This window comes from Struthio camelus, chromosome 2, assembly GCF_040807025.1.
Source record: "Struthio camelus isolate bStrCam1 chromosome 2, bStrCam1.hap1, whole genome shotgun sequence".
In the NCBI taxonomy this organism is placed as follows: domain Eukaryota; kingdom Metazoa; phylum Chordata; class Aves; order Struthioniformes; family Struthionidae; genus Struthio; species Struthio camelus.
Window position 1 is genome coordinate 31,724,795 of NC_090943.1, and position 22,823 is coordinate 31,747,617.

General features: G+C 38.1%; 1 protein-coding gene across 5 annotated transcripts in view; it reads right to left on the reverse strand.

Moving 5' to 3' along the window:
• Positions 1 to 22,823, reverse strand: part of THSD7A (thrombospondin type 1 domain containing 7A) — a 287,638-nt gene that overhangs the window by 118,588 nt on the left and 146,227 nt on the right. For all 5 annotated transcript variants that reach the window (XM_068934979.1, XM_068934981.1, XM_068934982.1 and 2 more), the window contains one exon: positions 7,381 to 8,212. In XM_068934979.1, the coding sequence (XP_068791080.1) occupies positions 7,381 to 8,212 (832 nt within the window). The remainder of the gene's footprint in view (positions 1 to 7,380; positions 8,213 to 22,823) is intronic.

The following is a 22,823-nucleotide window of genomic DNA, read 5'->3' on the forward strand; positions in this document are numbered from 1 at the left end:
TTCCTATTGGCAAATGTAATGAGTATCCCTTATGACATAGTCCTGATTCATTTTTCCCACAGCTGCACTGTTTATTATTGGCCATATTGTATATTGTTCTGAGAAACCTTTAGTACCTCGCAGTAAAATGGGCTGTTATAGTCACAGAAACAATGAAGACTCTTTTATTCATTTACAATTCAAGTACTGTCCAGATAAGTGCTTTTCACAAGACTACTTTCCCATAATCCTTTCACAATTTTATTTAATTCTGCCAACAAAGATGCACAGCCAAAACAGTTTTGAAACAAACAAACAAAAAAAAAATCTCAAACCCCCACAATCATTCTTCCAAACCATGGAAGAAAATACAGATTACAACTACTCTGCCAAGGAAAAATACATCGGCTAATACAGCCAAAGCACCAGGAAGTTCTACTACATCCAAATAAATGGCAACAGTAGCTGCTGCAGTACTTTTGTAGATACCATGAGAGACCAAGAAGAAAACAGAGCAGTTTTTAGGAAGAGGTAATACCTTTCACATTCCAATGATATGGCGACATGTATGCACATCCAATGTTATAGGTAACTTGCTGCACTAATTTTAAAATTATTTGGCAATGGTCTACATAGATGACTTATTAAAACGTCTTTATTTTTTGGAGAGAAAGGGTTGCCCTTTGCCTGTGGGAATACTTTGTCCTGTTCTTACTGTCTATGTAGCATTAATTTTTATTTAGGACCAAAGTAAATACTAATTAGATTTACGGAGTTATCAGCAAAGAAACAACAACAAACTCTGTGATTAAAAGTATGCAAATACTGAAGTTAAAATAGAAAAAAATATACTAATAATGTTAGTTGTGGTTTATGTACTATTTTAGATTTGCTCCCTGTATTAGTTTTCTCAGTGTCAGTGCTTTAATTCCAGTCTCCAACATTTGGACAAAGCGGTCAACATTAAGAGCTAGATTGGCTGTTTATTCTCAGTGGGAGCAGTGCCCAGCGATGCTGTTCCAGGAGATCTGCAAGGCAAGCACAATTGTGTGACTTCCCTTCCTGTGCAAACCCCGCTCCTTGCACGACAACACCTCCTCGGAGGACACACAGCTCACAGGTTGTGCTATGACCTTATAAAGTCCATCCAAAAGACAAGGGAGTACTCTATGTCCCAAGACTACACTGAGCAGTCATGTAAGAGAAAGAAGAAAACAATCCCCCCAAAATAATGCATTCTAGCTTGTTACTTATGTGACTATTTACTATAGTATATCACAGACTAAGGTATGATATCAATATAAAGAACTAAAAGAATTCAGAAAAGTATCACTTGATTGGTTTTCCAAGAGTATTTTTTTCCTTAGGCATCTTGAAGTCAATTAATAGACAAATTCTCTGACAATGAGGCAGATAAGATGCCCAGAAGTGTGGTGCAGAAGAATCTTTGTTAGAGATTTCAGGGCCTAATTCCATTTACCACTGATTATCTTAATCTCCCATTAAATTAAGGGAGGTCAAAATTCAACAACCATAGACTTCATGGCCAGAATATGTAGCTTGACCATCATTACACAAGCTATTACACTTTGCTAAATAAAATCAAATGCCCATATTCGCATAAAAATACACTCTAGAAGCATGTCTGGTTTTGATGCTTTGCTCAAGAATATATGAATGTCATTTAAACAACAAAACGACCATTCAGTATACAAAAAGTGTTAAAATACGGCGTGCAGAAAGAAATGGTGTTTCAATTATTCAGTGCAGTGTGCACGTTTCCATCTTAAACCTAGATTTTGGCATGGTATATCGAATGTATAGCAATACTGACAAGCCACTGTCAAAACAGCAGCCTCAGTAAAATGATGAAGCAGGTACTTAGAACAGAAAGGAACGTCCGGTGAATAATATTATGGACAGAAACCACTGTCTCCACCAAAATCACATTAAAAATCTACAGGATGCTTCTGACTTCCAAATTCATGGAAATTCTAAAAGCATAATGAAAAATGTTAGGGAAGCAATATGCTTGCATCTCTTTTTTCTAATGATATTGTACATTCTTATATTCCAAATGCATCTGACAATAACCCTGCAGCTTGTACTTATCAGGATCTTTTTCTTCCAAGACAACTATCTTCTTCCTTGTACTACAATTGTTAAGAGCACAGACTCAGACTAATTCCAAGTTAATATATCAGGATTACTGTATGTAGCTCCTTATCCAAAAACATAACATTTACAAATGTTCTGTTCTCAGGTAGCTTACGGCTTCTCAACCCCTTGCAGCATAGTAAGCTTGGAGGCTTCCTCAACCAAAACAGTTACAGAGGTGCCTTTCCAGTAATATAAAAAAGGTGAGCATGTTCCTGTAAGGTCCTCAGTGAGATAAGCCAAAGCTCACTCATGCTCCTTCACGTGCACAAGCTGGCCCCTCCACATTGCTACGTCTTCAGCTTCCCTCAGCCTGTCTCCCTGAAGCTTCTCTGCAGCAGCCACTGTTGGCTTTACCTTTCCTGTCTGCTCTCTTACGGAGCAGCTCAGAGAAGGAAACAGATTCTTTTAAAGCTATTTCTAAGCAAGAAGTATAGGGCAAACAAGTTGACCAGGAATGGATCGGTATTTCTTACATTTTGGTTGGACGTTCTTCTTTGCCACCATTATGCTCCGCTATTCTTGTGCAATGTGATTTCCCATTAATGAAACGAAGACCTGTATATAAATGAACTTTTACTGTGGCTTCTTCAGTTCTCCATTTTGAGTCATCAGCGGCATTCTGCTTCACACATAGGTCTCCTCTACAAAGATGCTGCTGAGGGACTATTAACCAGGATGGCAGCCAAAGGGCTGGCAGGGATCATTTCTTACTTTCTCTCTTCCATTTTCCCCCCTTCCAAGGCAGGGGCTTTCTAGTTCTAGCTTAAGCAAGGTAAACAATCTACATCCAGATGATGGAAAGTGAGAGAAGAAATAGTGCAGAACTTGCAGGGAACATATATCTTTTCTTATTAGCTAGTTATAAATGCAGAACTGCTTTAAATACCGTCCTGTTTACAGCCATTTGAGCCAATTGACTTTTAGCAGTCATAGCCTGTCACCATGCGTGTAGGCCAACAGCTAAAGGGGAACTTTTGTCAGTGAATTTCAAAATTGCTGCCAAAGTGGCAAAACACACAAGCCCAGCAAAAATCTCTCGTTCTGCTCCAAGTTCTAGAGAGAAGCATGTTCTTAAAAGGACTTATGTGCCTGTGACCATAACCTGCCCAAATCCTTGCAAACTTCAAATTCTTTCCCTGTTCCAGCAGGACCTTAAGAAAGCATCTCAGTAACTGGTTGTACAAATCAGAGAGTCCTAAAACAAAACACATGTTCCCAGGCTTGTACAAAAACGGCCAAAATATTTTTAATAAACTTTCTTCCAAAAGTCTGCTCATGAAGACAACTGAGACTGAATGGTAAAATTCTGGCAAAGGAGAAGCTACCAAAACCAGAGTACATATAAAAACAGAACATGATAGGCTTAACATAAGGCACAACCATCTCAGTTTCTAATAGTGCAGCATGATGAAATAGATCTGTGACTCCAAATGAGTCAGTATTTGAATGCTGTTTTTCTACATCTGCAGTTTTTAATCTAACAGTTCTCTGTGTGATCTCTGGCAAATTTCACTTGCACCAGAAAGACAGAAAACGTTTGACAGGATCTGTATTGCCCTCTACCCCAACTGCTGCCCAGGTTTTGCTGGCTATCCAGATCAGTCATTTTAAGGTCTGTATTAATTACCGAATTCTCTCTTCTCCAACAGAATTTATAACTTCATTTCTATTTTTTAAAATATTTTCAGTGCACCAGAATATTAGTCTAAAGGAAACAGAAAGAAAACACAGACCATGTAACATGTACATTATTGCAAAATGAGCAATACAAAATCCAATATTCATCCTTCACAGGAGACCGTGTGTTGTTCACTCAGCAATAAAGTATATAAATTACACTTTGATTTTCTTGTTTCACTTCTCTTTACCATGCTTGGTGTGCTGATGCGTCTAGAGAATTTGCCTTTCTGAAATTTTGCTGACAGCTTTACAGAATCATTTTCTCTGGAGCACCCCTCTGAAACTTGTTATTTGTAACCCTTTTTATACCATACCAATTTTGCTACCTCTGCAAAAATATTACTTGCCCGAGGGTTTTTCTTCTTCGTTCACTCATGCACCAGGGGGCTGATTGTTTCTGATTGCTAAAGTCAAAACTCACAGAAAATTGACTATTCAAGCTGAAGAGCATTTCACATGAGCACGGCAGGCTTCCAGTCACCTTGCTTGTCTATATTATTTAGTAACACAGTTACTATATGATGGAGATTATAAAATCATTTGAGCAGGCTGCGTTGACACGCTGGGTAGAAAAAATAATTCTATTGCTTGATATTCTGGAACGGCAATCATAGAATAAGGCATTTGTCTGCAAAGTGAAGAGCACAGCATAAAGAAAACAGATGGATATATAGATGACAGATAGATAGGTCTGTAAAAGCCAAGGTATCATTGCTAGAATTTCTCACATGAGTCATAAAATTTCAGTTTCTTGTTTTCACAGAAAGAAATGCAATTGGAAAAAAAGATTCTATATTGAACTTTATGGGGATACTATTATTTTAGAAATCCTTTGTGCATTTACAACGTAAAATCATACTCATTAGACATGAACATATCCATTACATCATTTGTGCCATTTTCTGTCCTGTGAAGAATGGCTCCTGTATTGTATTAGCTATTGTTTCACTGCCTCAGGCAACGGGGTTTCATCCATTTCCCTTGAGCAATGGTTCTATGGTCTAAAATGCACATATATGCTGTACTACACTGAGATAACTGAAATTAAGATAGTGTTACTGATCTGAGAGAACTCAGGAGTGAGTGTTAAGATAATGAGAAAAGTGTGGTATTGATTGCCAGCTATGCTTATATCTTTATTTTACCTTTTATCAGAGCCTCATTCAGTCCATGTATGTTTCCTTTTTTTAATCATCCACCTTTGCTTTTTTTTTTTTTTTAATGTAGTAATTCTGAGTGATACAGTTATCAAAATTTGATAATTTCAAATTGCAGGGGATTTTCAAAAATGCAGGGATTTTTCAAACAGATTAGCTGGTTGCCACCTACTACTGGTATGTTTAATAAGCTATTCCATGTGCTTGAGGAGTAATGACGTTTGTGGCCTGGTGCATGTGGCAGGCTGCGTGATGAGAAGCTGGAGTAGAAAAGGGTACAGGCAACCTCTTCCTGGACCAGCACTCAGAGACAGTGCTGTAGGCGAAACCTGAGTTTGCCTAAGCAAGCTCATTTTGAGAGTCCTTCTGTGGACACCTAACCAAGCAGGGGTCAAGACCTTAAACAACCACAGAAAACCAGAGCTAGAAGAGACACCAGAAGGCTACACGGTCAGCACCCCTACAGTATTAGTGTTACCCTACAGTAACACAGGGTCACCTCTGTCATTCCCAGCAGATGCATTTTCCAAACTATTCTTATAAACCCTCAAAGACGGAAGGTCCACAGACTCCCCAGGCAGTCTTTTCCAGAGCTTCACCATTCCCAGTATTAGAAAATTTAACCCGATTCAGCAATGCTGAGATTAAGTCCCTCCCTGCTCCTCCTATATTTCCATAATATTTGGAGAACAGTTCTTCCTTGTGTCAGGTTTTTATATACTCAAAGACATTCCACTTCTTCTCTCAGATGCCCCTCCTTTCAGCTAAACAACCCAATTCCTTCAGGTTTTTCTTCAGCCAGGGACCTCTCATCACTCTGCTGCTTCACTGCTGGATCCTCTCGGACCGGTTCATTGCCTTTCCTGTGCCCAAAGCCACCACGTCCCCGATGACCCACGACTAGCGACGAGTAGCCCCGGAAGAATTACTGTATGGATTCTTTATGCTATAACTCCTGTTTATATATCTCAATGTGACATTTGCCTTTGGCACAACAGCTTGACATGTTCAGCTTGAAAAGAACTGCTGCTTAATTAGATGCTCCCCCTTTTTTTTTCCTCTCTGCTTGTTCAGTTTTGTCCTCATCCTGTTTACAGGTTAGGAAAATGAAGCACCCTTCACTTTGGGATATAAGCAGACTGTAGATAAGAAGTTCTTCAGAAGTAACGTCAGGACTTAACTGCCCGACGTTTGGGAAGGTTAGGCACTGATATTCAGTCATGAAGAATGAAGTTTTTTAACTATTTACTTGAAATTCTGAGTTTAAATATACTCAAAAGACCTGTTTACTCTACTTAAAAAACTATAATATATGCTTTCTCAGACGTATGGTCGAATCAATTACAGTTCAGGGATAGAATTTTTAACTGGCATAATAAAAGCTCTGGAGTAAAATATCCTGGCAAAAAGTTCATAAATGCTAATCCAGCAGCAGTGGGTGTCAACCCGATTCAGCAAGGTATCTCATTCGTTTCACAGCCGAAGTTAAATTGGTTAATCGTGTATTGTCCTAGAGGGAAGGAAGCCAAACCACATCACAGACAGGAAAAGGTAAAAGAGAAATCAAAAGGTTTCAAACTGGAGCAAAATATGCTGGGAGACAGGAAGGAAAAAACATGAGCTAGCAAGAGAATGCAAGGTAGAACGGCCAAGTGGAAAATGATATGGTGACAGAAATGTACTCAGAAGCCTATGGAAAGAGTTAAGTAAAACTTTGTGATTGCCTAAACTCTTGAAAAATAATATATATGTAAAATAAAACATGCAAAGGAAGCATTCAATATCAGAAAAAACACATAGCAGAAACGTGCAAAAGAGAAAGGAACAAGTGAACGAAGGTACGTGGAAGAAATACAAGAGGTTTCACAGTCTCCTTTTGATGAATTTTGCCATAGGAAGCAAAAAGGACAAACAATATTTCATGCTCTTCTATTTTGAAATAGAAAGTATTGGAAAGAATAGCTGCTGCATTCTCATGCAGCATCTTTCTTTCTGTTTTCTACGTTCATTGTCTGCCAAACCCATCTCAATCTCCTGTTACTCCTTGTGCCGAAAGCCTTAAACGCAGTAACTGACGCATCACCTGCTCCAAACATGTGTGACTTGCTATGGAGTGAAGACCTGCCTAAATCCACAGAAAGGGAAGAGACATTTGATAAATAACATCCAGCTTTTGAGGGAAAACTACTTAGACAAGCAATGGCTTTGGAGTTAGCATAGATTAGCAGTGCATATTTATGTGATACTTGGATCATCAGCACAGCTTGTCCAAATTGGAAATAAGTGCGTGTGCTACATTGAGATTAAGGCCTGTGCAAAATAATAGCAATGTGCAGTTATGCATGCTTTATTTAAAAGTAAATAGAGATTAATAAAAATGTGCAAATTAATAAATAGTGATTACCTCAAAGCAGCGGTTTTCCCATTTCTGTGAGTACACGTAACCTGTCTGGTTTGATACCCAATTTGTATGTCCCAATATTTGTTCTCCTGTCTGTTTTGCCTGTTTCGATTCCTCTTCTTCTTAATTAACTCACGAGCCTCAGGATCCCGTACTGCTTTTTCTCTGTCCTTTTCCTTGTCTTTGTTCTTCCCCCGTTTCCTCGCTTGCCTTATCTGTCGCGAATGGGGCACGGAGCAGGCACTCCAGGGTCCCACGTTTAGGCTGTACATGCTCTCTTCCGTAGCGCAAGGGCTAGACTGGCAGATCTGAAATTCAGTCAGGTTGGGACAGGCAGAGCCACCGTACTGCGGAGGAGCCACGACGTGGCGGGTTCGGTGCTGCAGCCCACTGCCGCAGGTCTTGGAGCACTCCGACCACGGGGCGAATTCGGCCACGATGCAGTCCTGCCGGCAGGGGATGAGGCACGCCTGCTCCTGGCGAGGCTTGGGCTCAAAGTACTCACATATGACATCCTCGGCCGGGACGCCGTTGGCTTTCTGAATGCAGGTTACGTCCCGCACCTGGATCCCTTCCTCTCCTTTGAGGCACTCGGCGGGTTTCTCGTGTCCCCTCGCCAGGACGGGCTGGCACTGATTCCAGCCACCCAGCTGCCAGTCATAGAGCTCCTTGTGCCAGTCGCACACGCGGAAGCAGTGCTGCTGGTTGTCCGGCCTCTCCAGCTGCTTGCAGTTCGTGGGCAGGGTCGTCCAGCCCTCTGCGTGGGCGCACCACACCGCTCGCGTCTGGATGCCACCCGGGCCGCACTCGTCTCCCATGCATCTCCCCCACGGACCTGGAAAACAAGATGAGACGCTGACGTCGTACTTGTTCTTCTATCACGGTGCAAAGCTCGCAGAACTAGTTATGCGTTTCCTGCTCCTCTAAAAACATCAGCCTTAGAGAAACTCCGCAAAAGAATTAGTACGAGATTATTAATCATCTCCTACTTTTATGATTACAGATACATTTCATTTTTTGTGCTAGACAAATTAAATATTTAACTTTAGGAGTATAAAGAGGGATTAATCACACCTGAGCATTAAGAAATCCCAATCATCACGTGGTTTTGACTAGCAAGATGGGATACCAAGTCCTCCCCTCCAAGGCATGTATCTAATCTTATCTCTTACCTTCATGAAAACCTTTCCTTTGATTGTTTTGGCTTTTGTTTAGTTTTTCTACTGTACTATTCTTTATACTCTGATGCCAACTATCATCACTTTCTCCTCCTTCTGTATTGTGTTAAGTCATGAGAATAAGATCATAATACGTTCTGAAAAATAGGGGTCATTTCAGGACACGGTAAGCCACTTCTGCTCTTTCCTCTTTATAACCACAATAAAAAATATGAGCAGGTTAAAGGGAGTGTTTGTTCTACAAAACCTGTGAAATGCCTCGTATGGAACATGTTGTGGGAAATAGAGACTTATTAGCACTGGTAGCTCACAAAAGAACGTAAATCATTACTTTTCAAAATCTGTAAGGTCTACGGTAAGTACGCCACGTTATCATAATAACAGTAACAACAAACCTAATAAAAATCTATATCCCTGAACGATGATACAGGTGCTTTTTCTGTTTTTAAAAAATTTTATATTCACCAGATTCAATGCACAAAATCTACAGATCAGAATGCAAAGAACTGAAGCTTTTCTAGTTGTGAAAAGACAGTATTATGCTGTTGCCATTTTTCTGTTTTCAAAACTCCCTCATAAAGTTCTAACCTGGAAAGCATTGTTTACACATTTTGCATTAACCTACTATGTAAAGAAGAAAAGATGAAGCAGTTCAGAAGAACAGCTCTAACAATTTCCTAAAGAAAAAATGTCTACCTGCATTAAACAAATGCAAACTTTACAAAGCAGTTGTTATCCAGAAGCCAGTTTTTCTGAGTGTGAAGTGCTAATCTTCCATGAAAAAAAACTGGGGCCAGGTCATACAATCCTTTTCATCTGAATGACCCCAGTGACCATAACAGGACTATTTGTGTGAGTAAAGTTGCAGGATTTGCAGGGCTGAGCCTTTGTTGTTTCCAGAGCAGGTTATTAAAGGAATAGCGGTAGTAGGTTAAAGGAATTATGGCAGATATAAATTATTTAAAATGCTTTCTCATTTAATGATTGGAAGGAATACGAAACTGTATCCTATTACTGATTCCCATGGACTTTAAAGCTCTCACTGACTTCACCAGAAGTATCAGCTGCTCATCCAACATTAATTGCAGTAGCAGTTTGGGGACCAGATTGATGCTGGGCTCTGCACTTAGTTTCTGTGTTCCTCACTGCCGTTTTGTTGAGCAGACACTTAGCTAAGGCACGCTGCAGCTGAACAGTTTGTTTGTGGTTCTCAAATCCTAAGCATTAATACCAGAGAGCAATGCCAGCTGGCAGAGACCCATTCAGCACATGGAAACTCCTCTGCTGTTCTCTGCAGATTAAGTTTGAATTAGGGTTTCCAAGGTTTAGCTAGATACCTAGGAAAATAAATACACTTCAGTTTCCATTTCAGTAAGATTAGCCTACTTTACCTCTAACCAGTCATCCACAAATAACACAATTGTTGTATTTAATTTTTTAGGGTATTTACACTGACTTAAGAGATGTACTATTTCCCCAGATAATTCCTTTGAATCATCACTGTTTGAAAACACCTAGCAGCTTTAAAAGAATAAAATGGCAGAAAACCTTCAACTAAAGAAGAGATGCTAATATAATTGTGACTGAGCATAAAGCTAAAAGTCATTCATCTTGCAAACTGCAAGCTCCTCTCTTATCATAGCACTGCATCCTGCGTATAACATGTGTGTCCAATTAAGCAACCCCTCTTTACAGATCAGATTTTTGCTACTATACTCCAGTTGAAGAATTGCTGTTTTGGCATTCTACCAAACTTGAAATCATCAATTATCCAAGTGCACTATATCTAAAAATTTCACTTGACAGCTAAACTCTGTCAATCCAATTCATTGCCATGTTTATACTAATGCAAATATCAAAAATCTCAGCCTCAAGGTATCAAATACTGCCTTCAGCAATGTAAATATGAAAAAAATTGTAAGAAAGTGTCAGTACATGAGTATGATAATTGGGTATCAAAAAAGCTCCTTCAACAGATTACAAGAGGATTGTTTTGAGAACCCGATTTTCAGTGGAGAGGAACCCTGAGGTGCACAAACAGGCTAATTTATTAAATACAGGGTTATTTTGCTTTTGCTGTGAAGTAGCGTGCAATTTTATAAAAGCATTGCTGGTGAGTACTAACCAACCACGTTTCTGTGCTCCTCTGAGCAAACTACTACTCAGCACCCCTAGGATCATGTAAAGACACACAGCTAACATTGTGATGCATCTGATCCTCCCTCTCACCTATATCTAAGTTGATTCAGTTCTTTATATGCTAAGGGAAAAAAGGCAATTATATATACAATTTTTAAGTTTCAGTATAAAATAATACAGTTAGATCATGAAGATGTAAATTCTCCAACAGCTTAAATTTTCACTCTAATGCATACTTCATATGATCAGGACAGGACTCTAAAGTGAGCCACAGCTGTGCAGAGGATCTATTCGGGCTTTCTCCTGTAGCAAACTCCCTGAAAAGAGTGAAGGGTTTCCAAACCTAAGCAAACCAAGTTTCATTTGCATAAAAGTGTAAAACTCAGTGGTAGGGTTTTTCTGAAGAAATCAAGCTGCAAGCAAAAGGGAAAATAAAAATAAAGCCAGTTTTACACAATTCTCCCCCTGCCCGCCATGCCTCCGCAGCAAGTCTGTGCTGCTCACTACTTTAGTGACTTTCTGAGTGGCAGCAAACCCTTCCCCGTGCTCACCAGTCCCTAGAAATTCAGCATCCTCCGCAGCCTGGCCGCCTGCTCACCCACCTTTCCCGGCACCCTCCTGAACTTCTCTCCTTCATGCCCACTATTTCCCCAATTTTGAAGATAGGTTCACCAACCACTTCTTCAAGAACTCTAACACAAACTATTAAAACTACTATGCAAAAATCTAAATGGGTCTTCACAACAAGAAGATATTTCTCTTTGGGGATTCTCTTTGTGGAGGATAAAAAAAAAAAAGAAAGTAACATTTCCCATACGTAGTGCTCATTTAGAATAAGAGCGAGTTTCAAGCTAACTTCAAATGACATACAACCATACACCATACAACACAGCTCAGCAATGGCAACACCTCACTTTCTTCCTATGAGGTGGGAGTGGGAAGGGGAACTTCAGTTTTGCTACTTTCTTCAGCTTTTAAAAACATGAAAAAATAATTTAAAATATACTTAAATCTAACATTATGAACTGAAACTTACTTTGCTCAAAATTATTCTGAGAAATAGTAAAAGTGTTCTCTCTTTTGAAAGCAATTTCTGGCAGCCACATTAACCAACACTTCCATCAGTTTTCAGTTGCACGCTGCACTGAAATCCTCAATTAAGTCACCCACTTTTGTTTACAGGACCAACAGTCATTGTTCTTAAGTACCTAACTGAGGAGACTGGTTGCCACAGGTTCTTTTTATAGCCCATGCAGAGAGAGAGAAGCACTCCTGCGCCTCCCTTAACAGCTACCCATCTCTTCCTACTGATGCCTGCAAGAGCCTGCAATAACTGGATTCTAATTTGGTGGCCTCAAACACATTGCATCTTTCCAAGATGAACACAGAAGCAGGCAAGGAAATGTCTCTGAACTGACTAGAGTCAACTTTGTCCAAATAACACGCAAGAAAGAAATGCATCAAAAAGTAGTACTAAATCCACTGGTTTTTTTTTCTTGATTGCCACAGATTGAAGAGAAAGCACCTACCACACACTCACAGTATTTCTTTGCCTGACCATTAAAACATCACTGAAGATCCTCAATACATGAGGAAAAGATCATAAGGCAGAGACTTCACATGATCCTCGGAAGTATGACGATCCACCTTGTACCAACTATACCAAGTATAGATCACTTGCAACATGCTTTTTTATATTAAATCATTACCAAGGGCAGTACTTGCACACTTTTCTATATATGTGACTGACCTGCAGCTTTAAATTCCTACATCAGACTGCAGAGAAGAGGAGTACAAAGAGTGACATCCAGTTATCGAGTAAGTCGATTTGTACTTAACATGTCCCATAGACATTTCTGAATGAGAAATTTTGGGACAAAAATTAATCTAGCAGGAGCTAGTACATCATGGAAACTTCCCTAAAAAGTTGTGGGAGGCTGGAGGATATCCTCAGCTGATATCAACAGAAAATCCTTAGGCTAGCTGTCTAGTCAAATCAAGGCCTCAATTGGACATGTGATATTCATAAAAAGCAAATTAAAACATTCTTTAGGTTCTCCATCTCCCACTGAAGCAGTCTTCATACACTCTACTCCGCTTTCCCTCCTATGCATAGATCCAGTCATGACAAGGCAGTGAGACATATGTGTGCCCTGCCTGGCAGTGTGTTTCTTTAGATCTTTTTTTCAACATATTTAGATGAGCGTGTTGTGCCTTACCTGTACTGAGCTGTACTTGCATCATGAAAATACTATCATTTTTCAGCTTACTATTTAATCAGTGTATCACAAACGGTAATTAAAGAAATAAATAGGAAGTTAGCTTCTTTTATTTTGGGGAATTGTCACTGAAGTCCTAGTGAGTTTGAAATGTCATTTGTAAGTCTTTGTCTTCAAAAGAGATTACTGTAAAATACAATAGTAAGATTCTCTATAAGCTTCTGGGGGATTAACTTTTATTTTTGTTAGGGAACAGGAAAGTAAGTGAACTAACCATTACTGTAAATTTATACTGAAATTTCAGAGAGTGATCACAGTGAGAACAAAGCAAGCTATCACAGCACTTAGTATCTTATCTTACACATTAATCCATTGCTTCAAGTATTAAAATTCTCACTATCTGAAGGAGAAACAATTTCTTTTGAATGTTGATCCTGGGCAAATACAGCTATGTGAAAATCCCTTCAACTTTTCTTCCCTTAGAAATACAAAAACAAAACAAACCAAGCCCCCAACTACGCCCAAACCAAAAACTCAGACATCTGATAACAAGCATATCATAAAGCATAGGGGAAGGAATTACTCCCATTTTTAATGAATGAGGGTTTCTCCACTGATTTTGTCTGAATTTTGCTGTACTTTCATTGAGAACTGGTTTTGACCCATTTTGTCTTACTGGTTTAGTGTCTGTAAGTAGCACGAATAGTTTAATGCCAGAGAGAGAGACCTGGACCGCACAAGACAACGAGCAGCTTAGTTCCGAGTATTTTCAGAGGATTGCATTTAAAGAGACCGCTGGGAAACGGATTAGTAGAAATCTACTTTCCTTAAGTTTAGATATAAACTTAGCCTAGTTTATATCTAGCCTAGCCTTAAATAATACTGGGGACCTCCAATTTCTTTATATTCAGAGGAAGTTGTGATGAGGGCCAAGGAGGTTAACCGGGTGATATGGGACTGACAGTCAGAAGGGCACAAGCAGCACAAGATATAGCCCTAGAATAAGCAGCAAATCTCACAAGAGGCCAAAAAGGCACAGATCAGAAAGCCTTTGTCGGACTCGGGAGACGATGCTGAACGCAATCCTCCAGAGTGGAGCCGGGCCAGGAGCAGAACGACCAGCCGCTCACAAATAAAACAGGCTCAGCCCCACAGCCAGAATCACATGCAGATCCACTTTGTTAAGCCAAAACACAATAAGCGTGGGTATAAGTTGGGATCATATGCTTATATTATCTATATTTGCTTTATACAAGTGAAGACAAAGGAAAAACAACTGCTGTTACAACGGGCTATTTTTATCACATGCATTAGCTAATTGAGGAAAGGCTATACAGGGCGCTGCGTATCAGTAATACAGGCACATTGTCTGCTACATTAGGAAGAAGTAAAATAGCAAGATGCCTTAACGCCAGATAAATTTGTGATAGCTTTTTTATAAAGAATCTGATATGCCAGCAATATGACAAGCTGGTAGCATTGGGAGACACAGATTACCTAACTCATACTATAAGGGATGACAAGACAGAAGATCATTGACAGATAAAACCTGCAATTTTGCATCTTTCCCACTCAGGGAACTCCCCAGGTGCCGTAGCAATGGCTGGGTGCCCTATGTTTCCGACACGACTTGCTCCCGCACATGCTCCCCTACGGGAGGGCTGTGGATCACCTTAGCTGTCGTTTCTCTGTAACGCTTTTGTCTTTCTTACCTCTCTTTCAGAGGCTGAAAAGAACATGCCAGACAGTGTCTGCATCAAAGAAAACAGATTCAGGATATAGGAGAACGACATAAAAGGAAAGCATAACAGGGTTTGTGCTTCAGAGGAAGACAACGGAGAATTAAATATGCCCACAAATGATTTCACGCCTAAGCCAAATGTTTATTTCCTGAGAGTAAGTGGGAGTGTTAGCCACACTGCAGCTTAAATAATTTCAGCATCTGAAGTTATTTGTATTTCTCAAGTTAACAAAGAAATATAAAAACTAATGTTAGAAGAAAATACTGTGATGTGCATGACTCTAACCTACAAATTGGACAGCATTCACCCAACTGCCCAGGGCACACTTTCAAACACTTAGATAAAGCCAAACTTGAAGGTATATAAAATCAGTCATTTAGGTACTTTCTAGCTGTACAGTTTTACACATAATTATTAAGTCATTTTTCAAGTGTGGGCCCTCCTCCACCCATTGATTTCCTTCGGGAAAATACATACACACACGTTCTCAACACTATTAATGGCATGATAAATAACTTACCCCAATTCTGTTTTGACTTTCTCTTACAGCCATGAATGTAACATACAACAAAGAAGCATAAGAGTAACCATACCAGTTTAACTTCTGACATAAAAATTACAAAAAGCATGACACTTATTTAGTGCTTCCCTAACTGAGAATTTCCATATTATAACTTCAGGAGTTGGTGGAACCAAATTTTACTTATTTTACTACAGTAAGTACTCCTTTTTTACATTAGAAAACTGTTGTCACTAAAAAAGGTTGTGTACCCAATTAGAAAAAAATTTTGACTTTAACCTGATTTCCCAGCGTTGGCATTGGCCTCTTGTGCCATAATTCATGGTAGCTTTAAATATGTTTCATTTGGTGAAGGGTTTTTTTTGCTTTGTTTTCCCCTCCTTAATTATAATTGTTGTCACAATGTTGATATTGAAATACCTTTTTTTTTTTATCTACTATAAATATGGAAAGCATATATAGTATATATTTTTATAGTACAAAAAACACATAAAGAAACAAAACATTCTCAATAATTTTCTCCTTTATTTAACATAATGCTAGTAGCTCATTCTCCAGACTGTCAGGTCTGAATATCTACTAATTCAATATATGAAAAAACAAAAAAAAACAAAAAAAAAAACTTTGCATTTCTTTTGTTGCTCTGGCTGCAGATTCAATTTTTTTTAAACAAACTGCAGGAGGGCTCACACTCTCCATACCACATCTTTTCCCAAAGTAATTTGAAGGTACAGAGGCATAACACCATGAAAATCACTATCTACACCAAAGCTATCGAAAGCCTCTGGCTCTCAGTAGTTGTGCAACATGATAATCTGAAGTATACGCTAGCATGTGCACAAACATGAAAGGCTGATAGCTCGCAGTGCAGAACTATCTGGTTTTGTATTTTTGTCATAACCTGTAATGAAATCTTTCCCTTTAGGCTTATAATAAACTTAAGCTAATTCTCAAAGCATTATTCAAATTTTAAAACAGTTCATCCTCCAAACCTTTTTTTTTTTTAGCGTTAGTTCCTCTAACTGTATCTATTTCCTACACACAATACAGCAGTAACAGCCAAAATGAATACTGAATGAATACATGAAAGGAATACTTAATTGAAGCAGCATGCTTTAAAGAGAAATAGAGCTCCTATGTTCTACAGAGCAATTACATTGCTTTGAGCCTCTAGTCATGTTGTAATAAATACTTTTAATACTCTAAGATATGGAATACAGTTTCCTTTAGCTCACAGTCTGTTTATACATAAAGCAGGTTCATGAACATTTCTTAATTTTATTAGAAGAGGTGCTAAACCATACTAATGTATTTTTAAAACTCCTCTCCTTATATACGCTCTCTCAAATTACAGTGCCGATTGTAAAGCCAGATAACGCTCTCCTGACAAAATGCTGATTCCCGTACATAGCAAACGCTCTTGCAAGCTTCATAATCTGGATGAAAGACTTTGTTAACCTTTGCTTGCATCTCTCCAATGCATATCTCTTTTATCTTCTTTGACTGTTAACTCCTGAAGGCTGCATCTCCTCCTAAGAACATAAGAAAGCTATCCTGGGTCAGATCAAAGATCTACCTAGCCCAGTATCCATCTCCTACAGCAACAAAAAGCAGATGCCTAAAAGAGAGTATAGAAATAGGAAGAACATATATGATGCTTTCGCTAGTACTCTCCCAGCCTCCCACCACTTTCAGCTCAAATATTGCTAAGGACATGTTTGTAATTAATACCCATGCATTGACATCACAGCAAGAACATCCACGTGCTCTTCAACTGCCTCCTAAGGAAGATGAGTTTTAGAAATTACCTCAAGAACTCCTAAATCCATTGTTACGTCTTGTTTCTGTGCAAAGTATCACAAATATAATGCTAGAAAATACATTGCATTAACCTACTTTTCCTTAGGTAGTGTGTGCCTGCGGAGGAACAAACACCAAAAACAATACCATGAACAGCAGAGCCAATTATGAGCGCATTTCTGAAATCGGTAATTACTTCCAATAATTATGGAGGCAGTAACCATGACTAAATATTAGCATTTTATAGTGGAAGCTTAAATTATATGAGCAACAATAACACCATCACAAAGAAATCTTATCTGTGTCTCTAGACTTTTAGAGCTCTGTCTACATCAGAATCAAATTGTAAAGGAGAGACTACTGAGAAAACTGATTCACGATCTACTATCCATTAAAGATGAGGGTTTGATTTGTACAGATTAATATTAGTTCAAAAACAAGGAGAAAAACCTAAGATTGACTGTTTTCTCTCCATTGGCATTTTACAACCGAATCACTCACAAATGTCATAGCGAGTTTCAGTGGAAATTGCTGCATTTTAACCGAAAGACATCTAAGAACACCTCTCAATCTGAAAAACACTTTGCTAGTGAGTATTCATGGAAATAGGGATTTTTGCACTAATTCAGCTAACTGAATTTTTAATTGAATTTTACTTCTAATCAGAGCGAAACCCAATTAGATCAACTGAAAAAGTGCTGGCAGCCTTCGTCTTGACTCTTAGGCATCAGTATATGTTGCTACATCAATTATTTGGTGGGTTAGGAGAATTTATCTCTGCGCAGAGTCCTGTACAAACTCACAATAATCAACCATGCTGAACAGCTTACCAAGACTTTAAATCACCTCACTTCCACTTAGTATTGTATGCTACCATGAGTAATTTTGCAACTCAGTTTGTTAAACATGATTTTCTCTGTTATATGCAGACTAATCTCTTAAAAACAGAAGATCAAATATTTGTTCCAACTAGAATCAAGCTCAAGTGAATGTTTTTGTGCCTCTGTCTAATCTAGCGCCCTGTAATTTCTTTCCTTTGCTCCCCTGTTCAGTAGCATCCTACTGGGGGTGCTGATGGCCAAAAGTGCTCGTTGCAAGGCTACTGCTGCCACAGGATCCACCAGTTGACACAGGCCACAATGCTTGTGCTAGCCCAACAGTTCGTAATCCCTGTTTGCGCTTATATTAGCCAAGGGCACGCAAGTTGAAAACCTCCTTGACTGAGCTATGAAGAAATTTACTGCTACAGCTTTTAGGAAAGAATTCAAGTACGCTAGTAGGGATCTCAGAAATCAAATGTAGTATCTTCAGACGCTGACATTTTTAAAGGGTCAGAATTCCTGGAAGATGTAATGTCAGATGAGGTAGCAGGAAGTTGGTTATAAGAAAAAGACTACAATTTAGTTGCAAAAATTTGGAAGGAGATTTAAGCTGTACACCTAGCCCTGCTTTTAGCACGCTAGATGATCTATGTACTCTATTTTTGTCTCCTTGCAATTTCATTTCTTCATGCATAAAGCGGAGATGACAATTTTTAACACCCATTTAGATTTATGGATGGAAAACTACATATGCAAAGTAAAGAGCATTAGGAATACGTGTCTTGTCATTTTCTGTCTGTGAGCACACAGTTTACTCAATGGCTTTCCCTTGGGTTTTGCCAGAATCCCAGCTGTGCTGAAAGGTGTGTTTTAGCAAGAAAGCAAGAAGCCCAGATGATAAGTTGGCTCCTCTTTCTTGACAGAAATCTTATTTAGAGAGCCTAGCATGTATATTTTTCATCTGCACCTTCACGCTGCCTTCTTGGTCACGACAGAGTTGATTCAGTATTCAAGGATCAGATAGGAAGGTATCTCTGGATTCTTTATAGTTGTTTTTTATGCCACCAATGGAATAATTTAAAACAAATTTTAAGAATGAGAGACCTGAACTTAATAAATACAGTTTAGATCATTTTCTGAAACTGTCCTGGCTTTGGTTTCTTGTAATTCATTGGAGTAAAGCAAAGTTTTATAAAACTGCTTCTTCTAAATACAGAATGCTTACATAAAGTTGCAATTTGATATATGTATTTACCTGTCAATGTTTCAATTATTTAAATTGCCTATGTGCTGGACTGAAATAATAATCCAGTCATAAATCTTTGAAGTGCACTAAGATTTTATGTCTTGCTAAGATACTCTGTTCATTTATTATTCATCATCATCTGCAGTTTGTCAAATTCCTGTGAAACTCGTTTTCAAGTTTTAAACAGCAACTCTCCCCTAAAACCGTGGTATGTTCATCCTAGAGACGTAGTACTTCAAGGGATGGGAAGAAAGTCCACTAAGCCATGTCGAGGTATTCAAAACACAGGTGCCACTACGCATCAAAGACAGATTCCTATCAACTTTTGAGGGAGTTTTGTCAGGACAGCAGGAAATCATTCACTGCATTGTATGTAAAATAATTAATGGCTTCCTTTGAGCACATTATAGTCAATCGTTTTAATTCCAATCATAACTGAAATAAATAATTCATTCTCTAAAGAGAATATTAATTAGTTCCACCTGAGAAATGTGTTGGACAATTGTATTAAAATAAGTGGTTTTGTCTACTTTCGTGACATTGAAATCCATCTACTTTTTAAATATATATATATATATTTTTTTTTTACAAATAAGTAATAATTTTTATGAAATATTAATGTAGACAGCTGTTCCGGCATTTCAGATCATAACTTTGGCTTTTAAAGGGAACTCCCGATCAATCACAGTAGGACACCTGCTTTAAAATAAATGACTTGGCCTGATGTTATAACACTGATTTATTACAAGAACCCTTAATGTCTTATTAAATATGGAGTGGGTCACTATTGGGAGAAAAAAAAAAAGGTAACATGCAAAAACTGCAGAATTATACAAGTATTTTAATATAAAAACATTCAGGAGTGCCTTACAGGAAAGATACTCTCATATCAGAAATTTCTGGGAGATTTCTTAAAGTTCCTCTCACACATCAAAGAAAGAAGAGAGGAACACAGCAACTGACCTCTGCTTTAGTCTTCCATTCTCACACACAAAAGAGGTTTACATTTCCGTTGCTAGTACAAGCTTTGATTCCTGAACTTACTTCGCTGAGGTCATTTCATAAGAACACCAAAATCTTTCAGTTGATGCTACTAGGAAACAACATCTCTTTTATCTCAACAGAAGAATCTCTACATAGCAGCTGAAACTTTTTTTTTAATTGTTTTTTTTTTTTTTTTAAATAGCACCTTAGACCATCTGCGTATTTGGAAGGATTTGCTTGGTTAAGACAAGGTGAGAGATGGAGAAGGCATTAGAAGACTCCAAACATATAAAACTATGAGGTTGAGAAAGGAACCAGGCCTCAGTGGCAATCTGCCTGTTTCTCTCTAGAAAGGCAAATACAAGAAAATTTTGTCATTTTTGTTGATTTGCTTCTCCTTTGGAAACTGCCCTCCATTATCAAAGTTCAGCAGTGAGGAATGTTACCAAACAACTCTCCAAAATGATTTTATCTTGCTGTCCTCAAAGACGACAGATTTTTTTCTGTTCTCACCTAAACAGGCCCACCTTCAGAGTCTTCAAGAAAAGTGTGGCCCTTTGGGCTTCTCAGATATTGTAAAAGCCTCTGGAAAGGAAAACGTGATAGAATATGCATCATTTGGTATTAATCAGGTATTTACTGAGCCAATTTTTTTTGTTTAAATTTTTGTTTACATTTTTTAGGAAAAAAATAGAAATGTTATGAAAGAAACCCCAACGTCACGCAAGTCTGACAGAAACCTTGCGTAGATAAAAACAACGCTACAGGAAAGAGGATATGTTGAGCTTTCCAGAAGACCTAAATGAAACATGGCAAGAGAGAGCCAGGCATCTCTTGTATATACTGTTAACAGTAAGCAAAGGGATGAAGGTTCAAACCTACCTTTTGGTTTCTGCTTTTTTTGAAAAGCAGCCAGAATTCCAGAAGCCCATCTGGTAAGATGGTAAGATAATAAGCAGGAGAGTACCAGCTCTCCCAAGTATACCTCTGTGAAAGGGGTTTAAATGCTAAAGTAAATCAGATTCACATTACTATAGCATGTTTAACTCCAAAGGCTTCCATTATACTTGACAAAAAATGGCTTAATCCTCAAGTTTTCACTGTGACAAAATTCTCATCGTCATCAGAAACTTAGGAATAATTTTACCATACTCTGAAATAAAACAAGGTTATATTTAAAACTATTGCCATGAAACATGAACACAAAACACTGTGCAAATAGATGAGATTTGAAATATAGACATACCTATATCAAATACAAAAGGAAGTAAGTATTGGATTACATATTTTCCAGCATTTCAGTTTCCCATCTCACTATGCCAAAGTTTAAATAAGTATATAAGGACTAAAAGATTTTACGGATTTATAAATGGATAAATACACAAAGCAGACAGTAAGGAAATGCTATTTGTTAAGGATTTGTGTTCATGAACGATATAACTAAGTACAAAGTCTGTACCTTTCAAGAGATGATTAATTATTTTAATTCCATGCCATAGATTCTGTATCAGAAAACTGACAGAAAGAACAATTTATTATGAAAGCCAGCTACGGAATTAAAAAATGTAACTTCTGGAGCATGCCCATGAACTTAAAAAGTATAATGAGCATTCACACTTCATTTAAGATTAACTACACTGTAGAAGAAATTCAACCCTAAATAATTTTAGGATTACAACTCCAATTGAATATAGAAACAAATATGACATATCAAACAGCAGGGAAAAAAAACAAAAATCAGAATTATACACTGAGTAGACATTATAATGCACTCTACAGATTACCACAAGCATTAAATCTTCTTTAAGTTTCATCTTGATAAAACAAGATAAGTGTACATACATTCATTCTTACATTTTTTCTTCCCATTAACAAAAAATATTAAACAAATATTAAGCTTCTTTTCCAAATAGTGGAGGAATATTCAATGTCAAAGTTTGATCTAAAGGAGAAAATATGTACATGAGAGAGAGCTCTACATTTGAATAGGGGCATGAACATTTATGATCACAGAAGGTAGGAGAAAGTTTAGGACACTGAGTAGTTATTAAGAAGCCACTGCAGCTGGAATTAGGAAAAAAATGTATTTGCAAAACTGTCTGCAAAGCAATTAAGATCGATTCATCGAAACTACCGAAATGCTGCTATTATGTCAGGTCAAATTCTAGACAGCTAAATAATTCTCCTAACTTCACATTCTTCACTTTGTTAATATGATTGCTTTGACCTGAATTCCTGAGTGTAACTTTATAAGAGAACTTAGAGAGAGAGAGTCTGACTAATGCTAAAAAAAAATGAAAAGAGTCTTTCAGTGATATTAAAAACATTCAATTTTAAAACATTCCAGAAAGCAAGCTGAAATGAGTGAAGATCCATCATTACACAGACCAAAGGAGGATGTTCAGTCTCATCATGCTAAATAACAAATCTTATTTTCTGAAAAGACAGAACTAACGTTATAACACTTTAGCACAGCTTCTTTAGCTACTCTGCTTCGGAATTTAGAAACGTTACTCTGTGTTTTCATTCACCTTCAGGCAAGAAGGTTAACTCATTGGCAGGGAAATTTTAACAGGTCAGATCCTTCAAAATCAATAATCAACTGGGCTGGAGATATCTTTCAGAAGGGATGACTTCAATTAAAACAACCTTCACCATAGATAATGAGTAGAGAAGGAAGGTTAGCGTTGGACAAAGAAACACTCGCCCTCTTGCCAAATAGGTGATGCAAAGATCCATATCAGCCTGCATTACACTGAAAAAATCTTCAAAAGGCTCTGAAAACCGGAAAGGTCAT